Source organism: Mycteria americana, chromosome 6 (genome assembly GCF_035582795.1).
Source record: "Mycteria americana isolate JAX WOST 10 ecotype Jacksonville Zoo and Gardens chromosome 6, USCA_MyAme_1.0, whole genome shotgun sequence".
Classification (NCBI taxonomy): domain Eukaryota; kingdom Metazoa; phylum Chordata; class Aves; order Ciconiiformes; family Ciconiidae; genus Mycteria; species Mycteria americana.
The window spans coordinates 17,732,835-17,756,365 of NC_134370.1; the positions used below are offsets into that span (position 1 = coordinate 17,732,835).

Genomic DNA, 23,531 nt, shown 5'->3' on the forward strand with positions numbered 1-23,531 from the left:
AAGACACACACAGTCCTCTGGTTCCTGGTAGAAATTGTCTGATGTAAATAGGTAGAGCTAATGGATGCAACAGTCCAAACAATCTAAGACAAGTCTCCGATAGCTGGTAACACAGGCTGAACAAATGTTCACTCCCAGAACATTGTACCCCACCACAGACCCTTTCTTGCCTACTGACAGCAACGTTTCTCAAAAATTCTGTGGGTCCCAGTGGCTGTCTCCTCCTGTGATAACGTTGAGAGGATTTCTCTCTGAATTAATATTCAGGGTGCCAAACGAGGTAGGGAGGTCAGACCTACTAATGGTTTCCTGAGAAGCTCATGTATTTGAACATTTCCCATAGCTTGCGTAAGCAGTGGTGGGACTCCACAGCACTCCTTTTCTCCTGCATATGGAATATAGCAATTCTTTAAATCACTTCGCCTAATGAAAGGTTTATGTATATATGTATTTATGTATAGCTGTTTTGGGCTTGTGTGTCCCTCAAGTCTAAGTTTTGTCTCTTTCTCCTTTTTTTGTCTTTTTCAGTTCTGGAAAAAAACTGATATTAGGGTTTAAAACTGTATTTGTGAAAATATTACTGCTTCAATCAGCACTAAAATATTAGTTATACTCCATGTGTAACACCATCAGTGTTGCTATAGCACAGGTATCTTTCCATCTGCTACAATGCTGCAGGGTGAAGCTGTGTTTTGAAATGTAATTTGCACTTTTTGTTTCCTGAGTGCATAGGGGAAGATTCCAAGTGCAAGCATTTTCTGTCCTAATCACTGAAATGTGGTGTCAAAGCCAGTGAACCTCCACCTTTCTTATTGTAATGATCCCTAAAACTTTCACACAAATTTCACTGCAACATCCTTACCCAAGTGAAATAATAGACTGAGTTAATTTTTATCCTTCATAATTAACCAAAATGGGTTGTTCTAAAATAACTTCAGTTGGATTACCTTCTCCCTCTAAATGAGGTGTCCCAGGCTAATTTTAAGCAGCAGGAATTAATGCTATGGAAATGGACCCATTTTCTGTGATAGATAGCTGGAAGAACCTTCATATCCCCTTGAAGGGAAAGTAATTACACCAAAAAAAAGTGTTTTCAGAGATTGTAAGATACTTATTTTTATCTGGAATCTAAAAATCTAAAACTCCCTTTTAAACCTGCATACCTATTTCAGAGAGGATTTTGTATAGACAGTCTCACTTGCGTATGTGCTATGCAGTCTTTATGATTCATAAAGAAAACTGATGTTAGAGTGCTGGTCTGGAAAAGTTGATTGCTTCTTCACAGATTTCCTGTGTGAATGAGGTTATATCTACAGACTGTTTAGATTACCCACAAATGGGATTCTGGGTGTCACTGAATGCTGGCTGTCGATGTAAAATCCAGAGTCTTGAGTTTATGACAAAATCTTTCATGAAAGGCAAAGGTTGTGTTAGGAATGGATGAATGGGATTAATCAGAGCCATTATACTAGCCAGAAAGGTGCTTGGGCCAGCCAGTGGATGATGTAGTCAGCCTCTTCCATCTCCCAGAGTTAGGGTCTCAGATTACTTTCCTTCAAAGGGCAGAAGGAGGCTTATTCCTTTTATGTAAGGAATGAGATCGAAGTTGACACAACTGTAGCTGGATCGCTCCCCATGTGTGGGAGGCATTGATTCTGTACCCTCAGTCTGAAAAATTTCAGTCTCGTGGCCCCTACTTTCCACGAGAGCATGATAGCCATGAGGCTATGGATGCTAGGGGATGAAATTGTCAGTTCAATGTACTGAAGCATGAAGAATAGGCATAGGGGCACAAGATTCAGGAGATTCAGAAAAGTTAGGGAGTGAGACAGAATCATAATTTTTTATCCTAGTGCCCAGTCGCTGAGTGGCATGATCACTTCAATCACATCTCCAAGAACCTCCTATATGGTTTACCAAATAAAAGCTTCCATGTAAAATTTGGCAAGGCTCAGATCTTCCTCCCCCCTGATGACTGTCATATGTGAAACTGCTTGTGAATTCCTTTCTGTAGGGCAGTAAATCTTCAGCAAGAAAGGCAAAGCCCATTCCATACTAGTCAGTACCCTGGAAGTTAGAATACTACCCTTGGAAGTTTAAAATTTGGATTTGAATCTTGTTAAACTAAGGAGGTCCTAGAGCTATCTGCCACATCTTGGGTAGGAGCTGTAGATACAAAAATATTAAAGAAGAGGAAAAGAGCAGTTCTTTCTGCTCTAGCTATATTTTATTTGAAAGAATGGGTGTCAAATTAATGTACTGTGATCAAGTTTGCCAGTTAGGGTGTCTCAAGTGAAGAATGCTATTTAAGAGCTCTTGAGTGGTCTTGGTGAGAAAGGTGCTGCATTGTTCAGCTCTGCTGAGACAGGAATAGAACTAGTCATATGCACAAGCAACACTTCAGGTGGCTGGAAACTTCACTAGCAGCAACCCATGATGGCTAAAGACTTTGCACACTATGGAGTTAGATGTGCATGCTGTGCTGGAAACTGTCCTTCCCGGTCTCAGGTACCTGATTTGTGGGTCTCAACTTCTTGCTCTAAATTTTTTACCTGTGAAGGGAGCATGGGGTTGTTCTAAGGCTAAATGTTTTAAGATCATGAAATAACACCACATCCAGTGGTGTTATAGACCGCAGAGAAATTCCTGAATCCCTTCATCTCACTGAAAAGAACTACCTTCAGCGCAGGATTGATAGTTTCAACGGAATGCCAGTGCATATCCATATCCTCCTTTAAATAGGACAGGCTGAAGAAGGACAATCTTATCTGAAATATTATTACAATTGAAAAAAAAGAAATTAAATTAAAAACTAGGGGAAAACAAAGAAATCTGTGTGCAAGTTAAAGCTGATCGAGAGCTTTTTGTGCCAAAATGCTTTGCATAAATGTGTATTTGGTCATTACCATGGTAACTGCATGGTGCGGAACTTAACTTACCTCTAAGGTACTGAAATTAATTGAAGGAGCACATGCAGACATCATCTTCTTACTGTAGAAAAGTGTGATCTTCTATTCAGTAGGCTGGTACTTATTCCCAAAGATAAGAGTTCTAAGAAGACAAGACATGGAAAAAGAGTCCAAGGAAATAAGAAAATTTTCACCATACAACTACGGTTATTAAATAGCTTTAGGTGCAATGCTGTCTTCAATGCGTATTGACAGTTCTTTCTGTACCATTTGACCTGTCCATGGAAAACCTTCTTACAAATAAGGGTCACCACTTCAGTATATTCAATCATAATCCTTTGTTCTGTGTGTAAAACTTGACCCACACAATTTTATGTGAAATCCAGAAGTTCTACTTATAGTGAAAATAGTTTTAAGTGAACGCTTGGGTATTTAATTAGTATTTATTTATTGGCTTCTTAGGCTTTACAGAGGCACAAATCCAGTAACAAGACATGCACAGATAAATTTGTGCCCTGGACGTTTAGTTCATAAACCTAAGGTTTACATTTGCTAAATGTAAGTGAGAGTTTACTGAGCAAAACTATGTATCTCTCTCCTGTTTGCCTTTCTGTTGAGCCTTGTCTTCCCCTTCCATGTCATGAGCTGGTATCTCGTGTATCTCTAGCATAGGGCTCAGATGTCTTCCTAGCTTAAGTGAGCTAAAAGAGATGGTCCCACTGAAGAGGACAAAAAGCATGCAGCCGCAGCCCCTAAGTGCAACAGTGAGGAAAACGCATCTCCGTGGCATGGCTGATGTCCGTGTGGAGATATGGGGAAGGAAGAGGCAGGGAGCAAAGTCCACCACTTTGAAACACTGAATTTTCAAGATGAGATGTGACAAGCATTTCTTTACTAATTATTGTTAGTGGATGAATAAGAGCAAAAATTCTAGTCCAGAAAGCATATTTTGTGTTAGGAAGTGAGAAACAAAATCATCACCACGCAGAGAAAAGGGTACCCTTTCCTTTGGAATTTAATATAATAGCTCAGCACACCGTTCCAAGTTCCACATTTTTGTTGTGTCATATATGTTTTATCTCCAGATTGTCACCATTGTCCTTCAAATCTGTCAGTCATGAGGAGGTCTTGTATCATCAGGATATATCCTCTTTTCCTTTAAGCAAGAAATGCAAATGGATATTTTTTTGAGAGAGAGAGAGAGAGGCATATTATTAAAGAGTTAGTACAGAAGATGATAACATTTCTGTCTCTTGTCCATGTTTGTTTGATTTGTCCATATACCAGAAGGAACTAATTTGCTGAAATATGAGAACGCTGTGAAGAAAAGTAATGTGACTAAGGTGTGGCATAGCAACGACGTTTTCAGTTCAGTTGCCTCCTTGAAAGTTCAATAAAATTGTTTTATTGTACTATTTTTAGGAATCTCATTCACTTAAGTGGCTGATCATTTCTTTATATATGGCCATATATGTTGTCAAAATTTCACATGTAGGTGCCTTCTCACATGGAATTCATCCCTGCTGTTCATATTCTTATGGACTCTGGCATACTTCTGTAGAATAATTACAGAGTATATAGTAGCAGTGCTATGCTGAAATGAGAAAGAGGTTATGAACCAAATCTCTAGAATTTTTCCAGTTCTTTCTCATAGTTCCCACCTCCTTTTTCTCCCCCCTTCTCCCCCTCTTCTCCCTCCTGCCTCACTCCCCCCGTCCCCCCCCTGCTCATAGTCGTATTCACTGCGTCCCTACAGAAATGCTGCAAGCTGCATATGAACTAGGTCCGGACAGCACTAGCCACTGAACTGGCAATGTCTGCCAGCTGATGGTACAAAGTTGTCTCATTCTCTTATTTCTGCTTCTTTTACCTCAAGCGACAACAGCTATGATGGCTTTATACTCCCTTCTCTAATGTGTCAGACAAGTCCCAGAGAAAATTACAACATTTCTGTTGATGATATTTGCTGCTATCTTCAAGTTTTGTGCTATATTATTAAATATAAACAAAATCCATGGAATTTTTTTACTTTACCCATCAATTATTTTGTTTTAAGTTGAGCAAAAATGAACACTGGTTCAAGTAAATCATTATAATAGATTTGTGTTAGCTTTATTCAGCAATTCTCTGTATTCCTTAAACATTTATGTGCTTTCCAATTATAGCAATATTTTACTTGTCACTGCAAAATGTCAGGTTATTGCTTCAAAGGTAACCTCATTTTATATAATCAGATGGAGACTTAGCTGATGTAATAAAGCATTGGAGACTGGATAAAATTCCAATTACTGTTTCCATAGTAATGAATAACAATTACTAACATAACAAAGATGTTAGTATTTTAGAGGTGTTTGTAGTTTATTTTACTTTCAATGATAAACACACCAGTTTCTTGGAGACAAAATGATAATAACACTATTAGAGAGTTTGTATTTCCTTTTAAGGGAAGATGCCAAGATCTGTCATTTAATTTTAAAAATTTTATGGCCAAGTTTATAAGTTCCTTAAAATATGTCTGAAAATAATCTGGTTTTAGGCAAATAGCACTGATCCCATTACAAGAAGTCAACCTTGGCCATATGCAGCTGAGAGGGAACTACAGCAGGATATTCCTGAAAAATGAAAGGAAATAGTAGTGTAATAGCAAGCAAAAATGCTGACCTCTCATTAATTTTTAAATTGCATTGTCATGATAAGCTAACAAAGCTTGCAACACAAACTAAGCTTCACATCACTTTAAATCCAGGTGTAAAAAGTTGTCATTAATCAGGTTCTTAGAAAACAAATATCTTTACAGTCTTGGTTTCATAACATACCATCTGGTATCACAGATATTATCTATGATAGATTAAATAACAGATTCCATCTGCTTTTTAAAAGTGTTTTCCCTGGTTAGAAATAACCAGAGAGAAAGAAAAAATTGATGCACTTACAAATTCAGTTAAAAAAATCTGTTTGCTTGTACACTTATGCATTAAGATTCTTCTAGAACTCTTGTTTTACTGATCTATTTACTGATTTGTTTAACTGTCCGCTCTTTTTTTAGGTTGGCATAGTACTACATTATTCTACACTCTCTACTATGCTATGGATTGGAGTAACTGCCAGGAATATTTATAAGCAAGTCACAAAAAAACCTCAGCCATGCCAAAACAGTGACCAACCTTCTTATCCAAAGCAACCACTACTCAGGTATGGAATATTAGCTATAGTTTGGGGTTTTTTTAATGTATTCCTAAAACATATAAATTTCAAACAAACTCTCACTTTTATTTCTGTATTCTTTACTTTTTATAGACTATAAATAGGATCCATAAATAATTGAGTCATTTAGGTGTATATAAAAATCTGAATATTTATTGTATGCTCATAGTTAACTCTACTCAAGAGATGGAAACATGCAGAACTAGTATTGGCTAGGTTCAGATACCTTTATCTGAACAGGAACAATTCAAACATTTCTGTTGGTTTCTTATGGAGGAAAAAATCCTGGCTTGCTTCCGGGTTAAGGCATTATTTAATAATCAGAAACTACGCTATAATGACTCTCCCTTTACCCTTATCTATTCTGCTGTAAATCTTGCCCACACTTGTATTGATTGCCTAGTAACCTGATAGCAACCTTCCTCATTCCACATCAGAGATCTAATGCTATTACAGGAGCGACTGAAAGTCTGGACTCTCTATCAGCTTTCTAGATGGAGCAGACTAACTAACGTGTGTCTGACAGCATGGCAGGTGTAAATGCAGTAAGAATGTTAACCAGATGCCTATGAGATGCTGAAACTTCAAGCCAAAATAGTCAGTCTGCCTAGAAAAAAAAAACTCAACTTACCACAAACTAGGAATTCTGACCAAAGGCATGACAAGATGGATTCATCTTTTTTGACTTTAGCTATCAAAAAGTTAGGTATTAGCCAAAGTTATCTAGTGTCCCTGTATAGATTTTGGAGGGAGACTGAGACAGAGACAAACTTCCAGGGAACAATTCCTCCCACCTGTCTCGGATGTTGTGTGAGGACAGGATGAATTGTCTTATGTAGGTGCCTCTTTCCCCATAGAACACGGAAAAACCCGAATGGTCAATTTAGACTAAAAACCTGTTTTACAGCAAAGGACAGGAAATATGAATTCAATTTTTTATGGCTTTGCTGTGAAAAATCCAGATTAGTGAATTCTTTTAAACAGACTTAGCTTATTTTATTTTGAACACAAGATGTTTATTAAGTGGCATTTATAGATGGCTGTGTGAGGTTGTCACAACTTGTTAAAAGTCTATAGGAAGATGAATTGTGTTTTGCTGTCTGATTCTGCTGAGTGAAGTCTTTATTAACATGATTAGTTTTCTGCTTTTTCAGACATTTTCTTTCTAGAGATGAAATTGATTAAAGTTAACATAAAATTTGTATAGTGAAGAAGAGACATGTCGAACATTAGCTTTGTTAGGTGTCAGCAAGAGGATATACTTTCACTGAGAGTACCTGACTTTGCTAGTCCATTATTTACTATACCATTCTTCACAGATGATAATTTCAGTCTTTCGGTCACTAGCTCATGGCAAAATGAATAATTGCCAATTTTCAAATGCTGCAGTGTGACTATTAAGGTAGAAAATTGTTACAGGTTACATAGACCCAGCATAGTGTATGTTCTTCAAATTCAAATCTTGAGTTGGAAAACAACAGACAATCAGGTTACAGAAAAGATTACTCTAATTAGAATCTTTGTTGTACCAGTCGTGTTGAGGTTCTCAGACAGTGAAAATAAACAGTAGATATTTTAAGTTTAGTAATAGAAATGATAAACCTCCTTTTAGCTGAAAAAGAACATGAGTATAATTGTTTAATAGCTAAGTAAAATGATTCTAAGTTATTTTTCTCACTCAGGGCACCGTAAGTCCTAGAGACACAGGCACTGAAACATCTAATATGATTTCATAATGGTTAGTGCTAGATTCAAAGTAGTAAGGATCGATTTCATTTCATGTAGAAAATGGGCACAGTATATGGAAAATTAAAAATCGCTTTAAGCAAGAAAATGCCAAACTCATAATTAGTAATTGTTGTTCTTTTAGAACAATAATGATCATTTTTATGGGCATTTTAGCTTTCCTGGTTTTAATAAAATTAAAATCAGAATTATTCTGTATCATAATATTTCCATAAAATCCATTTAAGATGCTTATATTTCAGTGTAGTCATTTATAAGAAATGTTTTAACTAGACAGTGTTCTTGTATCTATAAGCTGATGCCAGCCTTTATAATATTGTGCCTCAGGTACATAAAAGATAACATCGCGGTTTGTCCAGGTCTGGGTTTGGGTGAGGGAGTGTTAATTTTTGTCTCTATTTGACACCAGTAAATAGCTAAATGATATAAATTTGTTCAAATGGAGATTGAGTTAAGCTTTTTTATATGTCAGGACCATCAGTGCTAGGAAGCATATAATATGGTCTGCAAGACACTTTTAAACAAGAGGTAGTTTGTCAGTAATGCCTGTCTATAGACCTAGTTTGACTTGTTGTCGTGGTTTAGCCCCAGCCGGCAGCTAAGCACCACGCAGCCGCTCGCTCACTCCCCCTCGGTGGGATGGGGGAGAGAATCGGAAGAGCAAAAGTGAGAAAACTTGAGGGTTGAGATAAAAACAGTTTAATAGGTAAAGCAAAAGCCGTGCACGCAAGCAAAGCAAAGCAAGGAATTAATTCACTACTTCCCATGGGCAGGCAGGTGTTCAGCCATCTCCAGGAAAGCAGGGCTCCATCATGCGTAATGGTTACTTGGGAAGACAAACACCATCACTCCAAATGTCCCCCCTTCCTTCTTCTTCCCCAGCTTTATATACTGAGCATGATGCCATATGGTATGGAATAGCCCTTTGGTCAGTTTGGATCAACTATCCTGGCTGTGCCCCCTCCCAGCTTCTTCTGCACCTGGCAGAGCACGGGAAGCTGAAAAGTCCTTGACTAGTGCAGCAACAATTAAAACATCTCTATTATCAACACTGTCTTCAGCACAAATCCAAAACATAGCCCCATACCAGCCAGTATAAAGAAAATTAACTCTACCTCAGCTGAAACCAGGACACTTGTGTTCAGGTTTTGTTGAACACAAATGTATGAATGCGTTTGGCAAGAACTGTACACTTTGCTGTTCTCCTTTGGTCGTTTCTGGTAATGGATGTGTACGATAGATTGGGTTTCCACTTCACATATGAGTGTTTTTGTATTCCTTGTATATGCACTTGCTATATGAGACGTAAGGATATTTTTTGTGAGTCCGTAAGTGGGGACTACTGCCAAAAATCAATACATAAATCTGTGGCATGGAATTTACCAAGAAATTATTAAAATTCTTTCACCACATTTTTTCAAGAAGCTTGGTCCACTCTAAAAAGTAGCTGAAATAGTGAAAATAAATACCAAAATATCTAAAAGGAGACCTTACCTGGTGGTAGAAAATGACGTTTGCTTGTAACAGTTGCTTCCGTTTCTCTGCCTGCTATTGCATATTCATTTGCAGAAGTAAGACAAATGAGGTACATGTGATCTTTTCCTCCTAGTTTTCCTTGAGCTGTGGCAAGATGTATCCTGTTATGTAAAACTGTGGTTCCCTTAGTTTTCTCTGTTTCTAGATACAGTGATCAAACTTGAAATCTTTTTGCAGTGTCATTTTAGTGGAACTTGTTCTTCAAGGCAATATGATTTTTAATATTGCCTCTTTTTATATATTAATCATATATTATATGATACATTATGTATGTTAGACATGATATGCTATATATTTTATTACATATATTATACATGAGATAATATATTATTTGTTAATACAGAGTTAAAGCTCTCGGGGCCTATCACTTTGATGACTGGAACCAACTGTAATAATTCTGGTATTTTTCACTAAATGTGCCTGGATGCTAATGAGGTGGATCAAATTAATGCATCATTGAATTTTGTGTATTGAAATGCTTAACCCTAGCACTTCAACAGATAATGAAATTACTTCCTGTAAAATATACTCTCTGGTATTCTTAATAGAAATAAATAATTCTATCTGTTCATCCTCTGTGGACATTTGTTAAACCTGGCAGAGTTTTGGCTTCTGACTCATCTGAAGTCAGATTTTGCCAGCAAAGACAAAGGAGCATGCAAGATTCAGCTATTACTTGCAATGCACAAAACTTCCCATGAGCCCAAGCTGAGGCACAAGTAGTATTAGTTTTTATACCTGATACGTGCATGCATTTTTCATGTGATGCTGTGTGCACATACAGATTAGACAGGAGTACAGACTAAGCAGGAAAATATTTCTCAAAGGTATTCTGGTAAAATAATTCCTTTCCAGAAAGAGAGAAAAAAATTAGACTACTATAATTTTTATTAAGATAACTACTGAGCACAATCACACTATAAACATTTAAAATAAAAAATAAATAAGCTGCCAGGTGGGCCAGAGAGTTGTGTTAAGGAGACAGATAATTAAGTTACCTTTTATCTCAGGGTTAGGTAGAAATATGTCTCCTAATTTCCTCCATCCTCTTTTATTCAATGAGCATCTTGCAAGGTAACTAATATGGCAAACTTCAGATTACAGAGAGTCCAATATCCTATATCTGTCATGAAAAAACATCCAATGTGCATAAATAAGGTTGCAGATTTAACTGCAAAATGGATAACAGGTGATGTCGCTGTCTCTGCTGAACTTCATCTTGTTTATTATGTAATGTATCTTGATAAGCTTTTTAAAAAGTTCTTAATAAAGTTGTGGGGCTTCTAGGAAAAGTACCTCATGCAGTGCCTTAGAAAAATTGTGTATCTAGCTGTAGTAGCAGTTTAGGAATGGATTGTGTGTCCTTCTCTTGATATTCAAAGGACTAGGCTTAGTACTATGGCTATTAAAAATGAATATAGAGAATTTTGGGAGGATCATAACTCAGGCAAATTAGATCTGTTTTCAGCAGCACACTCAGAGCACCTACAGTCCATATGACTGGCTTCAATTACATTCTCTTACTGTTTTTAACTTCAAATAATTTTGAAAGTTAAGGATAATTTTTAAATGAGAAAGCTGTCTGAATATTTCATATATTTGAAATGTCTTAACTGTTTTTTAGAAACTGTCCTTTAGCTTGCACACAGAGCAGACCTAGAAATAGTAGGTGAGAACCAAAGTGGTTCAGTTGAACTGTAACATCTGCTAATGGATGTGTACGTGCATATATATATGTGTGTGTGTGTCTGCTATTCTGTATGAGTTTGTATATGGGCAAGTATCTGTATATCACTTACAGAGTACCAAGTGATGTCTTGGAAGTAGCAACAGGGGTCTTCCTTGTGGGCTATGTTTATGGTGTAGCAATGACTAACAACCTACACCCTGATCACATGCATGTGCAAGACATGATAGTGCTCCTCTTGCGTCCTTCCCCTCTCCTGTGAATGTGGCAGCAGCTGTTCACAGTCATTCCCTGACTCATTATTCCTCTCAGCTACCCAAACATTAATCGGTAGTATCCAGCTAGGCAGTAGCTAGGTATCTTTATACCATTCAATTATGTTAAATTCTTTCACTGAAAAAAGGAGAAACCATGCTAAACTTTCACATCCAAGAAAACCCTCTCCTTCGGTTTGTGTAGCCAAATCCTGTGATAAGCCTCTTGCCTCAAAGTGAGGAGATTTTACAGCCTTGCATGGGGTCCATGGGGGCAGACCACAGGGGTCACGGCATCTTGCTTAGTGCTTTGCTCACAGTGTTAACCCTGCTTGTCTCAGGATGAACATTTAGATCTGACAAGCTGGCAACCAGCTCATGGGCACAAATGGATATCTGCTATGTACTGCTGTATTTGCCTAACTGTAGGTCCCAAGAGAGCCTGGCTGGAAGTGGTGTGACTTCCATTACAAATCGATGATGTGGCAATTTTTACTGAGTAAGTTACCAATAAAGCAGGCTATTTCCTGAATTTGAGTTGCACACAACAATATTCGTGATGTCATTGAAAATTTGCACGATATTTTTGCACCATAATGGAGGTACTAAAGACACTCCAGCAATAAAGACTAAAGACTTCTTATCCTTAGTTTTTTAAAGAATGATTATGTCTTTTACCAGAGAAAAACCCTAGATCAAAAAGAACTATGGTTTCTAATATTCCTGAGGTTGAAAGGGTGTTCGGAAAATGATCTTTGTTACTCTCAGGGTCTAGAAAATTTCCCCTATCAGTTATAACAAGTTGCCTATAATTTATTGCAGCATAATAGCAATGTAATGGGGGATCAAAATTTGACCAAGATAACAAATTCTCTATTAAACGTCAAGTTTGCCAAATATGTCATGTCATTTTCTTGGCCATGTTCTTTTCTGGATCTCGAGTGTGAATCATATGAAGCGACTTAATTTACATTCTGACAGACACAGACATTACTTGTCCCCTTGACACCAGCAGCTCTGAAATGCAGTTAAGTTCTAGTGCATTTTTCATTAGCACTGGCTCTCATGAATTCATGTCTTCTTGTATCAAATAATGATTGAGAGAGAGGGAGGGAGAAAGAGGTCAGATGAAAAGCATCAATTACAGCCCATTGTTTTCTTCTTTGTGGTATGCCCTTAAATATTAATTTCTCTAATCTTCGTCCATGGAAGCCCATTTTTCCTTCCTGCAGTGAACATACTAAATTTCCTCTATGAAGTTTAAATTTAGGCCTGATTATCCCAAGGGATTATCTGCCTTTTCCTTAACAACTCTCTATAGTTTGTATATGTTGAAATAAATGGGAAATGCCACAGGGCAGAATTCTCAGAAGCCCTGAGGAGACTTCTGTAGTTCACTCTTTACTATTAGCATAGACACAGTTCTGTCATTGGAGAGTAAGTGAAAGTGATGTCTCCCCACGAGTAAGGTTTTCACCAGTTGGATGAACCATGGTACAGTAAGCCAACAGTCTCACTGAAAATCTGCTATACCATGCTCAAGGAAGTTGGCTGTAATTTAAATACTTGATTGCATCCTTTGCTCAGAGGGCAGAACATTTTCATGCGGGTAGAGTCAGTCGTCAGGAAGTTTAACTAATGTCTCCGATATTACTATCGAGGCTTCTTATTTTAGTTATTGAAAGTTAACACTAGAAAATTGTCTTTTCCAATATGTATTTTTAGATAATTTTTAAATTGTGCTGTAATTAGTTTGATTCATTATTGAACAATGGAAGTTTTTGCAATCCTCATGTATTCACAAGGCTGCTTATAGCCTCAATACCATAAGTTCCTAAAAAGAAGATAGTACGTAACAGCTGCTTTCATACATATTATCTGCAAATCACTATTCCCATGTTTCTTGTTTCAATATTTATCATATTTCCCAGGAAGGAGAAAGGCCATTTTGCTGAAATACCATTTTTAAAATTTTTGCATTTGATAAAAATTGAACGTAAGAGAAGCCATGTTTTCCTTCCAGCTATTGTTTTAGTTTTATTCACCAAAATAAGGCTTATATTCAACATCAAAATAAGCTAATATGTTATTATATTGGATATTAAAATAATCTAAGGATAAGAGCAATTTCAAAATTTTAGTATGGTTTAATTACAGAGCTAATCTTTTAAACAATGCTGTATTCTGAAGACAATCTTAATAACTCTGACATTTAAAGATGACGCAGCTAATGATACAACAGTACCACCAGAAATGCTGATCTTATCAGTCAGACTATATTGTGTCTTATCAGCCCGACTATATTGTGTCTTATCAGCCCACCAATTTAGGCAAGTTATCAAAAAAAACCCCAAAAAACCCAAACAAACAAAAAAGAATTGTAATGCTGGGACCTTAGCCAGAATTACCAGAAAGATTCTGCCACCTGAGGTATAAAAGCTGTTGATATTACAAGCTATTTAATATGATCACTCTTAAAAGGCTGATATATGGTCAGATGGAGTCATGGGTAATAGCCAGAGCCATTTTATAGCTAGCTAGCAATGTAACTGAAAGATCTGCAGTGGAAAAGGGTATAACATGGTGACAAGGGAAACATTTTCATGAATTCTTCTTATTCAATTTCAGCCTGAAGCGAAATGTCTTTCTATCATATGGGGAAAAATTATCTTAGGTCAAAGAAAATGCTTAATTCAGCTTTGAATTAATTGTTCCACACAAGAACATTTTCAGTAAAAAGAAAATATTAAAATATTAAGGAGATTCACAGTAGCAATATATTGTCAGTGGTACCCTGAGAAAGCTGTTGCACTTTGCATAGGCCACGTAAATATTCATTGTAGATGGCATTGGATTGCCAGTGTATGGTGTCATAGCGTGGAGGTATTTTCCTGCCTACTCTGAATCAAACAAGAGAAGTGATTAGAACTTTGCTTCTCCGTGTTCCAGGTGAGTGACTGAATTATTGTGTTATTGAGTAAAATGGTAACAGAGCCACCTGCTTTACTTTTAGTTTCACTTCATCTGGCTTGTGAATCAAGCCTTAAACTGGAAGTATTTCAAAAGTTTGTTCTCATTTTCTAGTTGGCAAAATTATTCTTCAAATCTGACCTGAATGCACTATCAAATGCTTTAAGTGAATGATGCCTGGAACAGAGGTTCCTCTTTGATTTGATCTTATTTCAAGAGTATATTACAATCAAAGAAGAAAAAGGATTCTGTTACTGCCATAACTTCATTAGCTGAGGTACAGGTGAGATACACACGAAGTTGACACTTCCCAGAGTAGAAATCCAGTAATACCGAATCTTTAAGATATGTTGAGGTAGAAGGTGAAGTTTTATCTTCTTTGTTTAAAGAACGGTGTCTGAGCCACTTAGCATAGATGAAAAGAAATGGTTTATGGTTATTGCAAAAGAAAAGTAAATCAACTTATTACTTGTAAACAAGCTATTAAAGAGCACAGCAAGTCATGTATCAAGACTTTTAACTGAAACTCTCCCCAAAGCTATTGACAAACATAGCCAAAAAAGAAAATTACAATATCTGAGTAATACCTGGTCATTTAATGAAAGAATTATGGTCTTGGGACTTACAAATTGTTAACAACATGAGTTATGGCATTTGCAAGCTTGCAAAGTTGTAAGCTTCAGGGAGACTTATAATGATTCCTATAAAATTTTCAGACTTGAAAGGCTGTAACTGCAACATGCTTATCTGCAGAACTGTATTGGGTTGAATTTTCAGCTGGTTTTTATCATGAGTTCACATCTAGGTATTTCCTGGAAATTCAGAATTCTTGTCACACTGTTCCTTGCCTCAACACTTTCTAGAATTTGAGCTAGTCATATACATAATTGTAGAGGATAAGTTAGAGGGTAGGGTAAGCTTGATAAAATGCTCCATGCTTTGATATGCTGCTCCAGGCAAAATGTAAAACGCTGATTGGAAATTTTGCAAGTTCTAAAAATCCTTGAAGATAATATATTCAAACTCCAATGGGGCTTTGTAGAAAACTTTATCAGATTTAAAGAGCTAGTATTTTCTCAGATGATTCTTTGGTGTCATATAGATTAAACTTGGTTACACAAAAAGCTATAAAGAGAAATGCATAAGATAATTTCAAATGTGTCTATTGCCATAGTATGGACAAAGAACTAAGTATTCCCATCTGTGTGAAATAATATTCACCACACTTACAGAAAAGGCTATCTGACTTTTAATTGTGGATGACTGTACTCATTATTAAGAAAATTTAAAAATGCATCATTTGTTTTATTTAAATAAAGCCAGAGTCACATTAAATACAAATTCTTTCTTATTAAAATTATGTGAGAAAGATGGAACTAAAAGCTCGTTACAGGACACCTCTCTTCTAAGTGGGTGTCTGTATACATCCAGCTTAACTGTAATGAAAACAGCAATGTTGCAAGAAAACATAAGACATGAACTGTGAAGTATGCTGTGCAGACTGATGAACTGCAATGTCACAGAAACTAGAACACTGCAGGCAACCAACTAGTATAATATAGAATTATTCAATAATCTATAATAACTGCAGCACAGTACAACCACTATGCATTTAAATTATAGTATGGCATAGGTCTTATTAGGTTATTGCATTTACCAATACATTGCCACTATTCCATAAAGTAATTTGGCTTACAGATATTATTAGATTCCGAGAGCAAATGATAACAATAAGAAGTACATGGGATATCTTAAAATAAACTAGCAATAAAAATCAAATACATCTTTTTACACGCACATAAATGTTTTTAGCAACGATAGTTATAAATGCATGATTTTAACATTTCAGAACATTTTTCTTTCCTAATGAATGGAAAAGTTCAAGGAAACAAAAATATATTCCTTGGACAAACAAGACTGGTGAAATCTACACATACACATATTAAATTAAATATGCTGCAGCATATTTAACTGTAACTGTTGTAAATTCAGCTTTGGACCTGACTCTTTCCGTGCATACTTCCTGCCAAATATATGTGATAATCTCTGGCTTATGCCTGTTTGGAAGGAGGGCTTAATAGTCTTGGGAGGAAAAATTGCATTAGATTAATTCACTTGGTTTTGAGTTGAGAGACCACAGAAAAATACACATATACTTCCGCTGATCTCCTTGACCTTGTACAACCTAAATAGTTGAAGCCCATTACTGGAAATGTGGATGATTCTTTTCTTTTCAACTTAGTCTTCATTAAAAACTCCAAATGAGAAGACGTTAAAGAGAAAAATCACACTTACAATTTTAAAGTAGGAATGTTTAAAGTTAGCATCATCCTGGGGTATGACTGAGTATTTTTAATTTGATTTTCAAAATGCTATAAAAGTAGACCAGTTTAGAACTTTGAGCAGGCTTTGGACCAATTTTAGTTGTCCTTCAACTGCTAAGGCTGTAAGTAGCGAAATAGTCTCCAGGAGCAAGGTGCGTAAGTTGTAGAGTAAAAGACAGTTCATTGTTCAAAACTATATCTCGTACAGCAGTGCCTCAGAGTTTTGCCTTTTGCTTTTATCATCACTTTTAACATAAACAGCAAATGAATCACAGCAGCTAGGTTAATGCAGGCTGGAAAACTAAAGTTCTCCTATGTAACTTTTATAATTTTAGTATTCTGCGTAAAGAATAAGGTAAATACTAAGAATCGCTTCCACAGTAGATAGAGCCTTCGTACATTAGATTAAAAGCCAGCCATTGACTGTTGGTGTTAGCGTAACATTTTCTGGGTCAATTACTTCAAAATTACTTATTGTGGAGTTCCTTACAATGGTTCATAAATGATAGCAGAGGGAAAGCAAGTCTTATCTGTAGAACAGGTTTTGTACATACATAGTATTTTCTCTGCTGTTTCTACTGCACACTTCAAACTTTATATTTTTCCATGGAAAAATTACACTTCCAGTACAACCAAGGTATTCAGAATTTGCATTCTGAATTTCCTGACTATTGATCTGATTTTTCAGCCTTTGTCTTGCACTGTTATAAAGTGCTATGATTACATGTTGTGTTTTACAGAGGCAGTTGAACAATTGCCTGTGCAGCACAGAATACATTGTAAATGAGAGAAACTCCGTGGAACGATTGAAAGTATAGAAACTGGGAAGTAGAGGAGGTCAAGAAGTACATCAGGAGATTAAATTTTGATCAGGATAAAATAGGGAATTAGTGTGAAAATGACACCAAAAATTGTCCAAAGTAAGCTTTAAAGAAAACTAAGCAAAAGATGGGCCTTGAAACAAAGTGCAGACGAACATACAGACCTTGGGAGAACTGTAGAAAGTCTCAGAGAGGTCAATCAGACTCTAACACAGGAAAGGAGAAGTCATGAGGACATCTGAGATGGTGATAATATTAGTAAAGGAAGTGGAAAGGGAAAAACGCTGGCCTGCAGCAAGGTAAGAGACAAGCAAACTCAAGTTAGGTGAAAAATCTATCATGTATTTTAAAAGTCCCTATCCATCCTTATCTATCCTCTGTAACTTCTGTTCAAACCCTATTCCTGATCTTTCTTAATGGGATAGGAAATCACCTCTCTGTTGGTGAGACACACCCCTTGAGAGGTTCCACAGTTGAAAGGGCGGGAAAGGAAAAAGATAATATCTGTGCAGTACCATCAGAAAAATCATGTTATTTCATATTCTGTTTAGAGCTTGACCTTCTGGACTCATGTGATTTTGTCCAAAAACATTATCCTAAACTTTTTTAGGTTAGAAAGAAAGCTTTTAACTCCTTATTTGCTATGACAGTTGTAAACATGAATAAAGAAGGAATACATGAACTCAAATCACTTGAAAGTTGTGGACCCTCACTGCTAGTTATGAGTGTTAATAACAACATTGATAAGAAAGAGGTTTAAAATGTATTAATAACAAAATTCTCTGAAATTATTGAAGGCAGGACAATAAATAATGAGCTTAAGTTGCAGTAAGGAGTAAATAGGTTGATATTAGAAAAAGATTTTAAACTATGAGAATAGTTGACAATTAAAACAGGTTACCTGGGAGGCTGTGGAAACTGTCATAAGCAATTTGTTAACAGAGATTAGATAAACCCAAGCCAGTCATGATAGATGTTTAATGTGACCCTGCCTCAGAGCTTTTGAGTGGACTAGATGACCTCTTGATGTTTATTCCCACCCTACAATTCTGTTATTCTTGAAACAAGCATTTTTCCTAACAGTATTCTCGTTTTTCAAACCTTTATTTACTGCTGAATTCCTACTGCCTTGTTGGTCTCGTAAGAACTCTTGTGTTTTATTATGCAAGCAAATTCTGACAGAAGAGACTTTGAAACTAATGTGTTCCAAATATGCCTTCAGTGTTTGGAAGTGTTATGAGTCTTGTAGAAACTGGCTGCTGATCCTCCAGGTGTTTTTATTCAGGTACCATGTTACTATATAAAACATAACAAAAAATTAGGCCAGATTCTGCTCTGAAATGTCCACACCCACAACAGGTTTTCAGTGAATCACTTGGAGTTACACATATATAATCACAAGAAGATTTTTGTTCATAGATGGAAATTATTTCTTATTGCTACTTACAAATAAAATTTGGTAAGTTCCCTGGAATTTTAATGATACAGATTAAAAGAATTTAAATATATAAAATTTCATATACCTCAGCAAAATAGAATGTCCAGATTAAACTTTATGCCTATATTGATTGAGTACTCACTCAGATAAAGGGGTGATGCCATTATTATTAGATCACACTCGATACTTACCGAATCATTCAAGATTTTAACAGTTTATCTGAAAGTGAATGTTGGCTTAGGTTTCCTGTGAAAGAAAACCTGAGCCCACGAGATACCCAACTTATTTTTCTAATGATTATGAGAGATACCTAGTTATTTTTCTAATGATTATGAGAGATACCTAGTTATTGTTTTATCTGTTGATTAGAAGGTACGAGAACTATGATTACTGAAGATCATTTGTGTTTGCTTCTCAATATTTATGAGCAATGCCAAGAAATTAGAGATTTCGGAGATTTACCTTCAAATATTCTATATGACTTTTGTGGAAAATATAAGAAATGTAAGTAGTTCCCTGTTCTAACGTGCCTTGACTGGTAGGTATGCTTATTACAAGTAGTCATGTCAGTAGATATAGGTAATTCACCAAGAACACTATCCACAAATTTATGCCTATAAATCTCGGAGCAGATAACAGCTTCTTCAGATATAATTATTGCTTTAATTGATCTCCCAATCTTTTACTTTTGCAATCATTTGTTTCATAGGTTGATTATGGAGGGTCCCTGAATTTATAGTATTTGCTAACTATATGAGTCATGAGTGGTCAGTCATAGGATCTTGCTGCTTCTTCATATTAGATGAGTTTACAGACATCTCCAGAAAAAAATACCTATACAGGCAGAGTTCACTTCCAAGAAATATTTATGCATACCACTTTGGAATTTGATTTCTGGGATTACTGATGTCAGTAAAACTCATTCTCATTAATCAAAAAGATAAGGAAGAGGAATCATGGGCAAATTACTACCACTGTTATTTTCAGAATAGCTACCCCATGCTGGCTATAATTCATATGTAAGGCATTTTGGACCATTTAATGTAGCATATCATACTCTTGTTGTTGTCTGATGTAAGAATGCCATTGAACTTGTCTGCTCATATAGACTCTTAGTCTTCCATTAGTGATATTGAAGAGGCAAACAATTAGTTATATTCCCTCTTCATGCATTTAAGAGAATATTTTCCAACTAGAGAGAACACTTTACTTCTTTCTGAGGTTCTGGCGTTGCCAAATCCGATAACAATTATCATACCTAGCAAAGCTAGGCAGCCTTTTGACCTGGAAAGTTGAGCAACAAGATGCTGTTATAGTTTTGTGAAGATGGCAATGACTGCTGCTCATTCCTTTTCAGGTCTCCTTTTTCCATGTTACTAATGCAGTAACATTCTGGAAATGAAAAGTAATTTCTAGCTTTTAATTAATATTTCTCAATTATTATTTATTTATAAAGATAACTCTCCTCTGTCTCTGCTTGTCCTTTTCTTTCAAAGTTTCATGATCACTTCTGGCTGAGTGCTCCAAGAAACCCTGTGATTTTTTAGAAGCTTACCCTTTGACCTTTTTATATATGATGGAAAAGCTTTGTTTTTGCTTCTGGTTAAAATCTGCAATAGGGATCACCAAAAATAGATTTCTGTGTATGTCAGTTTTTAAACAACAGAAAAAAGCAAATGTTCATGCCATCATCATATATATAATATTTCCCATAGCTCAACTTAGTAAGACTAAAACCGACAACAGCAAAAAACCTCAACATTAAAGCTAAAAATTGGGGTTGACACTCATGAACTCATGCAATTGTACCTTTGTTTCTTGCTTTTCAATAGGGTGAATTAAGGACAAAATGTCAACCTGAATTTTTACCAATAAATCTAAATTTCCATGGTTTTGTGGAGTCAAGTCATTAATTGAATACAGTTTGTCTATGATTTAATAGCAGGGTAATCCATACTCATGCTTTTATGTATAGCATTAAAAGGGAATGCTTTTTGCTGCCTCTAGATTAGCAGATTGAATTACAGCCTATGGAATATGAAGGAGAAAGTGTTCCAGAAAGAAGCCAAAAGTCTAAAACCATGAGAGAAAGTTATTTCCATCATGCTTTAATGCTTCACTGCTGCTTGTTATATTAAATAACACCTACTTGGTAACATTTTAAGTTCTTGGCTACCTGGATATCTGTCAAGATGATAAATTGGAAGTTGTAGAAGTGGATAACATTGCATAAATCCTAATATAAGACTTTCTCCATGAAAACAAACATGGAAAAGTAAGCTTTTTCCTTTTTGCAAACTGTAAGGATGAAACTTCACTAAGATTCTTTAGAGGTATTCTTTCTGCAAAAGAATAATGCAATTGTGTAGTACAAAATCATGCAAAGTCTGCATCTCACTCATGTGGAACTTCACCAAAGTCAGTGGGAACACTTAAATAAGTCATGGATGCACAACTTACCTGATACAATAATAGATTTTATACATAGCATAAATTTTTCTTTTGTTGCAACTATTCTTGGCTACAGTCACAGCTGTAGGCATTGTTGATGGGATGTCAAGTGGGGTCTTTTTCTGACCTCAATCCTGTCCTATCTCAGTTACATTTTAATAATGCACTGTACTCTTCTGAAGAACTCTGGCTCTAGGCACATAGCCTTCTAATTATAGGAATTTTCAAGCTATGCTCATTCACCTGTGAATCAGTCTACTCTCAGTAGTGCATATGTTTCAATTGACAGAGTGATATAAACTAGAAGAGCAGTAGGTAAACTAGAGTAGCACTAAAGAGCCCTTCTCTCAGCATTGACAGCTGGTCTGGATGGACCCTCATAAGATTGAAAAGATAACAATGAATAATAAGTTAATCATAGAATCATAAAAAATAATAAGTTTGGAAGAAACATCTGTAAGTCATCTAGTTTAACTCTCTGCTCAAAGCAGATCCAACTTAAAAGTTAGCTCGGGGCCTCATCCAGTCAAGTTTTGAAAATCTCCAAGGACCTTATTTCTTCCTCCCATCCTAGTTCTGTTTCCTTTTAGCTTTCATCTTGAATGGACCACAAACATGAAATGTAAGAGCTGTAACCTAGTCTGAAATAAAGCACAAAAAAGTCACTCTTAATCCCATGAACCAAACCCCATGAACCAAAAACCCCATGAGTTTAACAGAATATCATTAAAATTCATAGCTATATAATGTAAAGTTAAAATTCATAGCTACATAATGTAAAATATATAAATATCATGTTTATAAACACAAGTAATTCTCATCAAATTTCACATAGTATATCTAAACTATTGATGACCGAATATAAGGGATAGCATGGTGGCCACCTCATTCTGCCACAGTCCATGAGGACTCTGATTCTGATTCTCTAGTCCCGACTCTTTCAGCCTTTCCAGAAGTTTAACAAATTTCTGAAAAACTGCAAAAATAACAATAAAATAGAGTTGTGATGGAAGTGATTTTCCATCCCTGCAAATTGACAGTATCTCTACCTCATAAGGAAATTAGCACCATTTGTGCTGATACCAGAATACCGAATATCCAGTGCTCGCAGCACTCGGGGGTGATGGCTGACCCTTAAACATCTAATTCAAGCAAAGAGAATCTGTCTTCCCCATCACAGAAGAGAGTCCAGGCACCTGATTACTGAGTATTCACAGATGGCTTTCTCTCACTATCAAAGTAGCAGGTTCACTTGGTGTAATAGTTCACTATACCAAAGTAAACTTTAAATTGTTTCTTGCCTTGGGGCATGTTGTTATGAATGGTAGTTTTTTTGCTCACCTTGGTCAGTGTACGCTGACCAGTCAATGTGTATAGCATTAAGAAGGTAGGGAACTTTGTTATGCCCTAACAAAAAAGTGATGTATTTAATTATGTGAAGGCTGTTTTTATTGTTCTAGAAAAATATCCAAATACTTTAATCATTGTTACATGGGTTTAAAATACTTGGTCCAGCTAATACCTAAGCCATGAAAAAAAGGAAATGCAGTTTTCTTTCATATAGCAAAACTGAGGAACATACTACAATGTTGAAATACATTAAAATGAAGCTGTCATTAATAAGGATTACTAAGTGAAAAATGACAGGAAGTAATAAAATGTGCTTTAAAAAAATGTTGGAATACCATCTAATTACCAAGTCAAGGAAGTCAAGGAGAGTAGTTATTCACAATTAATCAAATTAATAGGTTTTGGATTTCTAATGTTTTCTTTCTGTATGAGTCCATTGAGGTGTAAGTAGTGGTTGCATATACTATATATACATGTTTCAAATATGGCCAGCTGTAAAACTGAATTATCATTCATGGGAGGTGCCAACATTTTTGATATGTTGTCTTATTCTGAAAAGGAAATTAAAGTCAATATTTAGAAGGGATTAGGTAATAGATATTCAGAAGAATTTCTGGTTGAAAAAAAATTGAAATGTTTCATCTTGATAGTTTGGGTTTTTTACCTGAGCTATATTTTGCAGCTTCCCATTTTAAATTTCTGGTGCATAAATTTTCAGTAACTCTAGTCTTTGTGGAGTGCAAGTTAATTCTTGAGGCAGGCACTCTATTCTGTTCTGCTGCTTTGTATAAGTACCAAGATGTTTTTTCTCAGCAAGTATTTGTGAACAAAGACAGTATAA

At 35.9% G+C, this 23,531-nt stretch overlaps 1 protein-coding gene across 1 annotated transcript in view; it reads left to right on the forward strand.

Annotated features, from left to right (window-relative positions):
* Window positions 1-23,531, forward strand: part of LOC142410907 (adhesion G protein-coupled receptor A3-like) — a 294,504-nt gene that overhangs the window by 255,351 nt on the left and 15,622 nt on the right. The window contains exon 17 of the mRNA XM_075504087.1: window positions 5,956-6,101. Within this exon, the coding sequence (XP_075360202.1) occupies window positions 5,956-6,101 (146 nt within the window). The remainder of the gene's footprint in view (window positions 1-5,955; window positions 6,102-23,531) is intronic.